Source organism: Apodemus sylvaticus, chromosome 10, assembly GCF_947179515.1.
Source record: "Apodemus sylvaticus chromosome 10, mApoSyl1.1, whole genome shotgun sequence".
NCBI classification, from domain to species: domain Eukaryota; kingdom Metazoa; phylum Chordata; class Mammalia; order Rodentia; family Muridae; genus Apodemus; species Apodemus sylvaticus.
The window spans coordinates 78,728,253-78,739,913 of NC_067481.1; the positions used below are offsets into that span (position 1 = coordinate 78,728,253).

The window sequence follows — 11,661 nt, forward strand, 5'->3', positions numbered from 1 at the left end:
TCAGTATCAAGAAGCAATCCCGGATAAAGTCTTTGTGGCCACGCCCCATCAGTGTTCCCATCTCAGCTGAGCAGGACAGTGGGCTATCTCTGGGGAGCGCACTTGCCCATGGAAGCTCTTCCTGAATGGCATCCACCAATTAAATAGACAAGGCACAATCATGAAGTGTTGCCATATTAAATCCCACACTCCCCACATTTGTTTTATTTTAGTTTTACTTTAAAATCCTATTTCTCTTTGCTGGATGGCTTGAGCAACCAGGATGCCAATAATTGTCTTTCATAGATAAAAGGATTCTGGGGCCTAAAGGACACCCAGAATGTTAAAGCGTTCATGTTTGAAAGAAGGATCTGTAGTGTGGAGAAATGACCTGTCAACAGTGAGTATGAGGAGAAACAGCTAGAGGTCCATCCTCTCCACTGCAGCTGGAAAGTGGGAACTCAAGATGAACTGACGTAGGAAATAGTCCTGATGCTTCAGGGGTGTCCAGCCTGGTGATATGCCGTAGATGTCTTCTCCTGAAACTTAAGCTTTGATATGAGGACTGTCTTCAATCTTGTAGACGGTGTCTTGGGCTCGTGGTCACGCAACCTCTTTATTTAGTAAAGTTCTGACCTTAGAAACAAATAAGGCTACCAAGCTGCAGAGGAAGAGAAAGAGAGATTGAAGAAAACAACATGAGGTCATTTTTCAGGTCTAAGCAGAACTTTCATTAACGAAATATACTCAGAACTCCCAAAGCCCCATTCACAAAAACTATAACAGTAAACAATACCACACAGGGTCCTAGTACTATGTCATAAAATGTTTGTTTAGTAAGCATCAGTTTAATGAAGAATTACTTTTAGAATACCAGTTCGTATTGACATAATTCAGGATATGCATGTAATAAAACACAAAAATTGGGATAGTCAAAAAGATAGGTATCTAACATCAAACTGAGTTACCTAATCAAATTATGCATTTTGGAACTTGACTAAGAACTAGAATATTCATGTGTTTGCAGCTTTGGACTGTAATGCTTTAGAAAGGGTTAGGAGTGTCTGTTGACCAGACCGATATCTCTGGAGCCAGATGTATGCCATGGCATGTGTGTACAGTATACACACACACAAACAACAAACAATCATACTACAATCCACAACAATAATATATAAATCTCTCCTTGAAAGAAAAAAAGGGTTTTGAAATCTGTATAGCATCTACAGCCTCTAACATTAAGTATGGAGTAGAAAACCATGGAAGACAGCAGTGCCTTTTCAAAGGAGTTGATGGTCTATGACACAGTTTCAAAAGGATGACCTATAAGGCACTCACTTAAATATGATACAAGCACAAAAACATTGGGCATTTGAGGTAATGGAGCTTATCTTGGAAGAGAGCTGTTGATATTTGCGCACTGGCCCTATCATCAGCCGTGTTTCTAGAACTCACGGAGAGCCGATCAGAGAAGAAAACAGACTACTGCTACTTGGGGCTCATTCACACAGCCCACCACACCACCCTATCATTCCCACAGTCTTGCCAGAAAGCTCCTAAAAGGGTCTGTCTATTAACTTATATGCCTTCTGATTTTTAAACATTTAAAAAAATTATTATTTTGTGTGCTTGAAGTATGTATAACATGAGTGCCCCTAGTTGTTTTTTAAGATTTATTTCAAGTTACACATATATAGTTATGTGTGTGTCTGTGTGTCTGTGCACATGAATACAGGTGCATATAGACATCTGCTATTCTCCTGGAACTGGGGTTGTGAGTCCTATGTCGTGGGTTCTAGGAACCAAACTTGGCTACTGTGTGAGGACATAGCCAGTGAAGCAGGCATCTACCATTTTCATAATCTTGTACTTCACTAGGCATTCAATTAGAAACCATTAGGTAAAACTGAAAAAGGAAAATAAAATCAACTCATTCAATTTAAGCTTTAAAACGCAAAATCTATCATTCAGCATTTGTTACAAGCTGGCAGTGTTGAGAGGCTCCTTCTGTACCAGTTCAGACAGAATGGTTGGGAAATCAGATTACTGACACATCACTGGAGGTATTGGTAACAAGAGGAGATAGGGAGACTACATTTTAGACTTCAAGATGAGCAGTGGAGGCCAGGCATTATCTTCCTGCCTAAAAGATGAAGATGGAGGAGGAGGGGGAGAGGGGAAGAAGAAGACGAAGAAGAAGAAGAAGAAGAAGAAGAAGAAGAAGAAGAAGAAGAAGAAGAAGAAGAAGAAGAAGAAGAAGAAGAAGAAGAAGAAGAAGAAGAAGAAGAAAGAGGAGGAGGAGGAGACAAGGGGGAAGAAGAAGGGGGGAGGAGACCAGAGAAGGGAAGAGGGGGAAGAGGAGAGAGAGGAGGAGGATGGGGAAAAGAAAGGAATTAAAAAAAAAAAAGAAAAGAAAAGTTTAAAATCAAGTGACACAAATCATGCCAGCTTACCTTGGAGATCCTGGCCTCTTTTTCATCAGGATGTAATCTAAATTTGAACGAGAGGAGGCAGGAGTTGAAAAGAAATTTGAGCACATCATTAGAAACACTTGTGGTGCTTTCTTCTTCTAATCATGAATGAATATTGTTTTTGGTTTTAATTCAGTTAAGCTTGGGAGGTTCCATTGTATTGAACAGGAAGTGTCCCTTTGCTCACAGCTTGGTGTGCTCACCCACAGAGCATTCCTTGCTTGTTAGAAAGGCATTGGTAAACTGTCTTTAACTGACAGAAATGAAGAAGTCTAGATGTGTAAATCGGCTGCTGGAGAACGACCTAAACATGGACTTTCCAAGAAGTCTGAGACACAAGGCCCTACTAAAGGTCCTTCCATTGGGGACTCTCTAAAAATTGTCACTAGCAGCATTATTCTGCTCTTGGCTCCTTCCTTAGTGCAACCCAGGAGGTGTGGGCCACCACCTACTCCTCACCCTCCACCTCCTGTCACAGGCCTTCAGATCCCCAGGAACCAGCTTCCATTGGAAAAGAATGAACAGCTTTGGGCTGAGAAAGGAAATATATTTGTACAGGTTTGTTTTTTTGGTTTTTTTTTTTTTTTGGTTTTTGGTTTTTTGGTTTTTTGTTTGTTTTGGGTTTTTTTTGTTTTGCTTTTTGGTTGGGTTTTTTGTGTTTTTTGTTTTGTTTTGTTTTTTGCAATTTCTATTTCCCTCTTTTAGACCATTATCTTATTATAGTTCAGGATACCTCCAAGCTGTGACCCCTGTGCTTCAGCAACCCAGTTCCTGGAATTATAGGTCTTTACAAACAGAACTAGCTTAACTAATCATCATGAATAACCAAGTTCTAAATATGAAAGGGAAATATCCTGACATCTGACAAGCATACTGATTCCCTACTTTCTGCCCAGTCATGTAAAACACGGTAGTAATGAATTCACGTGCTGCATCTTAAAGACAGGAAACAAACAAACATACAGAGAACAATAAATAAACTAAGGAGTTTGTATTTGGCTCAGCGGTTAAGAGGTCCTGAGTTCAAATCCCAGCAACCATATGGTGGCTCACAACCATCTGTAATGAGATCTGACGCACTCTTCTGGTGTGTCTAAAGACAGCTACAGTGTACTTAAATACAATAAATAAATAAATAAATCTTTAAAACAAACAAAAACAACAAGAAAATCATTATATTTAGAAAACATAATATAGGCAAATATACACATATATACATGCATGTAACTATGTAAAAAGAAGTGACGAATTCTGAAAAAAAAACAAGGAATGATATACAGGAGAGTTTAGAGTAAGAAAAGGGAAGGGGAAATGTCATAATTAATCTCAAAAAAGTAAAAAATAATGTTAGAAATAGCAATAAACTTAAGGATAGACTTGACTCATTGGCTAAGAACACTTGCTGCTCTTCGAGAGAACTCCTGTTGGACACCCAACACCCACATAGTGGCTTACAACCAAGGTCCTGGACCATTTCCAAAGTCTTAGAAATCATCTCAGTGCTTAGTAGGCATTGACACATAGGCTGGAATGTAGAACGGGTTATGAAGCATGTCTTGGATTAGGAAACATGGATAATTTAAACCCCTTAGCAAGCGGAGTTTCTTGAAGGCAGTAAGAGTGGCTGAGAATTCTTGTTCTAGTTCCTTGGTATGGGGAATATACATGAAATGTCCTGTCTTCTATCAAAGGGCTGAATATGACAGAGGAAGTGCCATCTTGCATGACATGTGTAAGGGTACCATCAGGTAAAAGTAACTGCGGGCTCACCATTTTCAACAGTCAGTATCTAGGCCTTGATACCATTCTCCCTCGAAACTGTGCTCTTTATATTGTTTAGTCATATAAGAGTGCAAAATGAAGCTCTGAGCACTCAGAGGGAGGCACAGAGCCCTTGATTTTTCAGTTAAAGGCCCTGTAGGAGCTTCACTGGGTACGCTTGCTCAGTGGATATAAAGTGGCATTGTAATTGTATCCTCCTATAGAAATAAAACATTTTGCTTTGCAAACATGTTTTGGATTCGTGATCATTTATTAAGACAACCCCAGACCTATTCTTACCATTGGGAACCATCTTAAAATTACTTACTTGTGATAACTAATCCACTCACAAGAACCAGAAGCAGCAAGAAGATGGAGATTCCAATAGCAAGGCCTTTAGTCCTGGATGAATTGCTTCCTAGAGAGTAGCAGCAAATTGAAGAGGCATCAAGTGAGATGAACAAACCAATAAAATAAAGAATATCAAAAATTACATATGGTGTGCTTAGCACTACTAGTTCTAAAAGCATAGGCCATTTGGCCTAATATGAACAGCTCCAATTTGCCTTAAGGTGTTTTGTTTTGCTTTTGCTGCTTTGGCTGGAGGTATACTGCTCGAGACCAAACCCAAGAACCCAAGTCCTTGCAAATGCTAAAAGGATCATCTACTCCCAGGCTAGAATTGCTCTTTCCGTAGCCACATAGTCCTCAAAAATTCCTACCAGGATTCTTCTCTTATTTCAGATTTTGTCTCTTCTTTACACATAGTAAAATAGAGATTGTTTCTCCCAGGAGCCAAGAGAGAGTGCAAACATTTGTATTTGAAGAGATAGGACTTGGGAAAACACTCCCGAATCTAGAATCTCTTAGATTTTTCTCAAGCTCAGTGTAGACCAAGTCTAGAAAAATGCTGTAGAATCGAACTTGCCTAAGATCTTCATACCTTGTGGTCTTAAGGTAAGGTAATAAGGTAAAAACATCACCAGTGGGCTCTCCATAGAACAGTCAGTGGGTGGAAACTGTTAGTAGGGTAGCCATCTTTATCAGAACACTCTATTGTAATTAGGTTTCTGGTGGCCTTGACTCTGTCCTGTTGATTTTAGACCTCTTAGCACTGATGATAAATGAAGTCTTCCATGGAGTGAAATTCTTTGTCATATATTAGCTTATTCTCTTCCCCCCCCCAAAATTTTAACCATAAAAAGAATCAGAAGTCCCTTCTCTCTTGTGTCTTTCTTTTCCTCCCTTTCCACCTACCCTCTCTGTCCCTCCCCTTCCCCACCCACTCTCTGTCTCTTCCCACCTACCCTCTGTCTCTCCCCCACCCACTCTCTGTCTCTTCCCACCTACCCTCTGTCTCTCCCCCACCCACTCTCTGTCTCTTCCCACCTACCCTCTGTCTCTCCCCCTCCCACTCTCTCTCTTCCCACCTACCCTCTGTCTCTCCCCCTCCCACTCTCTGTCTCTTCCCACCTACCCTCTGTCTCTCCCCCTCCCACTCTCTGTCTCTTCCCACCTACCCTCTGTCTCTCCCCCACCCACTCTCTGTCTCTTCCCACCTACCCTCTGTCTCTCCCCCTCCCACTCTCTCTCTTCCCACCTACCCTCTGTCTCTCCCCCTCCCACTCTCTGTCTCTTCCCACCTACCCTCTGTCTCTCCCCTTCCCACTCTCTCTCTTCCCACCTACCCTCTGTCTCTCCCCCTCCCACTCTCTGTCTCTTCCCACCTACCCTCTGTCTCTCCCCCTCCCACTCTCTGTCTCTTCCCACCTACCCTCTGTCTCTCCCCCTCCCACTCTCTGTCTCTTCCCACCTACCCTCTGTCTCTCCCCCTCCCACTCTCTGTCTCTTCCCACCTACCCTCTGTCTCTCCCCCTCCCACTCTCTGTCTCTTCCCACCTACCCTCTGTCTCTCCCCCACCCACTCTGTCTCTTCCCACCTACCCTCTGTTTCTCCCCCTCCCACTCTCTGTCTCTTCCCACCTACCCTCTGTCTCTCCCCCACCCACTCTCTGTCTCTTCCCCTCCCCAGCTTCCATCCTCTCTGTCCCTCCCCTTCCCCACCCTTTCTGTGTCCCCCCTCCCCATCTACCCCCTGTCTTTCCCCCACCCTCTGTCTCTCCCCCACCCTCTGTCTGCCCCCAGACCCCACCCACCTTCTGTCTCTCCCTCCTTCTCTCCCTTTTTTCCTCCCTTCACTGCTTTGTAAAATATCATTTATTAAGCATCTCTAACAAACTGACCTATCTTAAATGTAAACTTCCTTTTAAAATGTCAGTCCATTTTCTTCTTTTATATTCTGTATTATGTGGGTTTTTGGATACAATATCTCACTATGCAGTGCAATCTATTGGATAGCCTCAAACTTGCCATCTTTTGTTTCTGCTTCCTGAATCCTAAGATTAAGGGACACACCACTCACTGTTCCTGCTCTTTTTCTTTTCTTCTTTTTAAACTGTCACCACATCTATCACTTACCCTCTTTGCAAATATGATTCAAGCCCCTGAGGCTTGCCTATCGCCTGATCTTATGAAGGCATTTTCTCAACTGAGATTCACGTCAACACAAAACTATCTGGCAAAGGAAGCATAAGTCATGGTAAAGGAAAATGGCCAGGTGTCCTAGGATGGAGCAGAGGACACCTGTATGATCTGTTCTTATGACAGAGACATCGGTCCACGTGCTAGGATGGCTGAGGCACGGTGGTCTCTGAGTATGAGGCCAAACAACTGATTTACATGCTGAGTTCTGCACAAGCAAGAATGGCAGGGTGACCCTACATTTTAAAAAAAATAAAGAATTCCACTAAACACCTCTAGTTAATCATATGAACACATAGACAGTTACTTTTTTTCTAAATCTCTGTTTTTACTGAAGTTCGTAACGTATCTATGTTTTTCAGACTCAGCCTATGATGCCATCCCCTGAAGCGGGCAGAAACCAAGCACTGAAAAGTTCTGTCAGTCTTGAGAGATCCTCACAATTCTATAATGTATGAAGCTGCCTAGAACAAAATAGCTTTTCTTACACATCCTTATGCTCCAAAATCCCAATTATAACCTAGAGTTATCTACAAACTCAGCTTGTAGCCCAGTCCTCCAGGGTCCTCCTAGTTAATATACCCCTAGGCTAATGGAAGACATACCTCCCATCAGAATGCTCTAGCAAACAAAACAAAACAAATTACAATGCTTCTGCTGCTTTTTAGAATTCCTGAATTTAGAAATCAAGGTGAAAAGAAGGATCAGTCGGGCTAGAAGGGACAAGAACTTCTTCTGCTGTAGCACAACAGTGAGAGGCTGTCCCCAGGCAGAGGTTCCTCTCTGGAACTTCTGTTCTTTGTCACTGACCAACCAACTAGGATGTGGCAGGGCAGGGCTCTAGAGACAGGCTCACCCATAGGAGACATCTGTGCTAGCAACATGGAGATGAGAACAGAGCCTAGGTTCCTATGGAAACACTTTATGAATGACAGGTGTAAGATTCCCGGATGTCTCTAAGCATCTTATGAGCTAGTGAAGGTATGGGGGCTGGGACTCTTCTCAGTGCTGACTGAAGTCATCCACAGTTTCCAGGCCCAGCATGCTCATTTCAGTCAGTCCTGAGAGGACACACACAATCCTGCCCTACATCTTAGCCAAAGGCTAACAAGTTGGCTTAGAAGGGATCCTATACAAGGTCCAATACAAAGCCTTGCATATATGGGTAGACATATATATATATATATATATATAAAGTGGACACAGTCTTCTATGCTTTCTTTCTATCAAAGAGAAACAAAGTGAAATATCTCTTATCCTATCCAAAAATGGTTGGTACCAAGAGTTTCAGAATTTAGGTATTTCTGAAATTTTTGAACTATTTTCATATAGATATTATCGATGGAGCTTGAGTTTAAATACAAATTCGTGTAACACATTCATATACCTACATAGGTCAAGACCGGTTAGCTTACAAACTCTTGATGATTCTGTAAAAGAAAATTCTGTAAATGAATTTTCCAGATCATCTGACCCTGGCTGTCAGTGCTGAACTAAAGTGTAGCCAAGGGCTTGGGCACAATCCAAAACCTGCCCTGGAGAGCATAAAGCTCTGAAGTGAAGGGAAAAGGAAGCCTGCAGAAAATCTAGTCAGAAGATCACTGTGAGAACAAAAGCCAGGAAAGCGGCAACCAGCACAGGGGCTTTTCCTTTTCTGCACTGGTGCATTTTATCTCCCAGGTGGATGGGGAAGGACCAAGAGGCTGCTGGGGGTCCCGGGACAGCGGGACAGGAAGCTCGGTGGGCTTAAACCATGAGAAAATGCAGACTTGTTTGCTAAGAATAAGATAATCTAGCCAGACAGAGGACTTTTAAACACTGACCAGTGAAAGAACTTCTGTGCTTCATTAAAACCTACTATTAACAATTTCCTGCAAGCAGACTTGGCAACACAGACTTTTAATCCCCTCGGCATAAAGTAGAGGCACCCTGATCTACATATGGACACCCAGACCAGCCAAACAAGCAAAGAAAGAAGGCGCGCTTACCTGGCTGAACCTGCAGTGAGGTGGTCAGGGTCTGCACACCATCCCATCCCTTCATTTCCACTCGACAGCAGTAGAGGCCGCTGTCGCTCTCATAGGCATACTCGATTGTCAAGGACGCATTTCCTTGACGAAGCTTCGGGTTTATCTGGTAGCGGCTGCTTGTCTGATAGTTGATTCGGTTTCCATCAGTCCAGACAAGGGTTTGTCCACATGAATCAGAAGCGCATTCACCTCGGCTCCAGCACACGAACGAGAGGACACGAGATTCAGGATAAGAACACGGCAGCGTCACAGGGTCACCTCCCATCCCATAGACTTCAGGGAAAGATCCTGAAGCAGCTGTGGTGAAGAAGGGGAGATAGAACCTAGAACCGGCTCTCAACAGTTTCCCCAGGCTTTATTTTTACTCTTGCATTTTTTTTCCAATTTTTTTCCTTTTGCTCCAATTGAGGATTAAACTTGGAGCATGGCACATGGGAGACGTGTGTTCTGCCTTTGTGTTCCAGCTCCAGTTCTTCTCTGCATTCTTTTTCCTTTGTAGAGTTTCCATAGCCTAATGTTCCACTATAAACATTTTATGTTTGCAGATTCATCTTTAGTATGATTATTTAATAGATGTGGTTGTGGATAAACAACATTGTACTATATGATATTCGTCCTGTTTCTTATTTTATTTCTCTTTCTCTCTCTCACCTTATCACCCCCACCCCCGTGGCTGTTTGTTTTTCTTTCTTTTTACTTTTTGAAACAGAGCTCACTCTGTAACCCTGGAGGGCCTAGAACCCACTATTTCAACCAGGCTAGACTAGAATTCATAAAGATCCTCCTGCATCTACCTCCTGAGTGCTAAGGTTAAAGGCACCACTATGCCTGCCTGTTGGTTTGTTTCTTAACTAGGGTCTTATTCTAGCTCTCCTACAGATACTATCCTCCTGCCTCAGATGTCTGAGAGATGGAATTACAAGTATGCACCACTAAGACTAGCTCTAATTTGACTTTTTAAAGTTATTTATTCTACTCTGTTAGGTCAGATTATGATTACGTCACACCCCCCGCCCCATCCTCCCTGGAAGCAATCACACACAGTCAGCCCTCTTTACCCTCTTTCAAACGCATGGCCTCTTTTATTCATTAATGGATGCTACATACATATTTTTGTATGTATGTATCCTAAAATACATAAATCCAGCTGTATATCTGTATATGTGTTCAGATCTGACCATTTGATGTTAGATCACCAACTGGTGAGTTCTTCCCTGGGCTAGACCAGTCCTGCTCTTAGCTAACAGGTCCAGGAAATAAACCAACCAACCAACCACCAAAGAACACAAAACAAGGCACTGTGAGTTTCACTAACCAGTCACTAATATTCAGACCTAAGCTGTGAATTTGTACATGACCTGAGAAAGCACAGTCCTCACTATATGAGTGTGTATTTCATACTGTGAACACATTATTTGATGGTTACCTAATACCTTTTCAGAATCACAGATCTATTATATCATATGATAATAAAATTATAGCTACATGTAATAAGAACTATCTCCATGCCATAGTCTTACACACACTCACCCCTTACTCTTCTATCACATGCACATGCATGTACTTGTGCCTTACTAGTCCATCACGAATGCTCACGGACTCACCCCTCACATACTCTTATGGTTTTATGCTTCGGTCATTGATTTTGAGATACATACAAGCAAATAATTTCTTCAGTGCTCCCGTTTTGTCCTGGTTCTCATCTCTGTACACAACCCTGAGGAGTGCATCACATCTACATCATGTGCAGCCTCCATTGGCAGCGCCAGTTAACCCAGTTGCTTACCTGGGAGAAGGAATAGGAATGCTGAAATGAAGGCCTGGGGAAGCAGCATCATGGTGTTGACCTGGAGGAAAATGAGATCACACTCTTGTCGGCTATGACACTCAGCACATGGTCCTGTCTTAATTCTCAGAAACCAACTTATCTTTGCTCCCTAATGATGGGAATCCAATGGGCCTGCTCGACTAGGCCAAGAAAACCCACATTCAAAGGTTTCCTTCTTCCAGGGCTCTGTAATGTCCCAGGGGTAGAGGGCCATTTGCCGTCCACAGGGAAAGCTATCCTCCAAAACAGCCTTTTCTTTCCCAGTCCTTCCCCTCATATAACCATCAATGTCACTCCTGGTCTTGGCACAAATAAAGCAGCAAACAGACAGAAAACTTAAGGCAGGCATTAGAGTGTGCTCACATGGTAGAACCTTAAGCAAAGACCAGCCTTCTGATGGCAAGGATGCCCTTGCCCTCTGGGGGACACAGAGCTGCTTCTGCTCAGTGGCCACAATGGCTCATTGCTAAAGCCTCATCTAAGTAAGTGCATCACCAGGAAGAGGGACTGAGCAAGGATGGGAACTGTCACTCATGCTGACGCACACGGTTAGTGGGAACACACCATTCAGAGGGATGTCTAGAGACACCTAGAAAAATACTGGGTGCAGACCTCCTATTCCCAGCCCCACCCCCACATCTAGATTTCCTCCTTTAAAAAATAGCACTAATGTTTGCTCAGTTTTTTTTTTCTTTTTGAGACTCTGCTGTGAAGGAGATGCTGAACTATTTATTCACAGGCACCTGACCCTCACAGAAGTCCTCCTAGGCCAGCTGCTTTTAAAACTGTTTATGGAGAATGGTACATGTCTTCAGATTAGACTTCTAGGTTTCAACCTTTGCTTCTTAATTGCTAAACCATAAAATAGTAGTAATAAGCCTGCCTGGAACCTTATTAACTCCACTTCTGGTCAGAAGATTCCATGACTTTCTCTCAGGGAGGAAGGGGTGAGCCCTTTTCTAGTCTCCTGAGGCTGGTAACAGCTGTCTGTCTGTCTGTCTGTCTGTCTGTCTGTCTGTCTGTCTGTCTGTCAGGAGAGTGCTTTTGATGA

The 11,661-nt window shown here is 42.9% G+C and overlaps 1 protein-coding gene across 1 annotated transcript; it reads right to left on the reverse strand.

The window, feature by feature from the left end:
* Nucleotides 1-582: 582 nt before the first annotated feature.
* LOC127693699 (hepatitis A virus cellular receptor 1 homolog) lies at nucleotides 583-10,617 on the reverse strand. Its single transcript, XM_052194758.1, has 5 exons — nucleotides 10,569-10,617; nucleotides 8,741-9,079; nucleotides 4,540-4,629; nucleotides 2,433-2,469; nucleotides 583-640 (listed from the first exon to the last, which is right to left on the reverse strand). The coding sequence occupies exons 1-5, from the start codon at nucleotides 10,615-10,617 to the stop codon at nucleotides 583-585; spliced, it is 573 nt and encodes a 190-aa protein (XP_052050718.1).
* Nucleotides 10,618-11,661: the final 1,044 nt, after the last annotated feature.

Coding starts and splice junctions, on each gene's coding strand:
- LOC127693699 (XM_052194758.1), bottom strand. CDS start 10,617: ATGCTGCTTCCCCAGGCCTTCATTTCAGCATTCCTATTCCTTCTCCCA. Junction 9,080..10,568: donor ATTCCTATTCCTTCTCCCAG/GTAAGCAACTGG, acceptor TCTTCACCACAG/CTGCTTCAGGATCTTTCCCT. Junction 4,630..8,740: donor CTCACTGCAGGTTCAGCCAG/GTAAGCGCGCCT, acceptor GCTACTCTCTAG/GAAGCAATTCATCCAGGACT.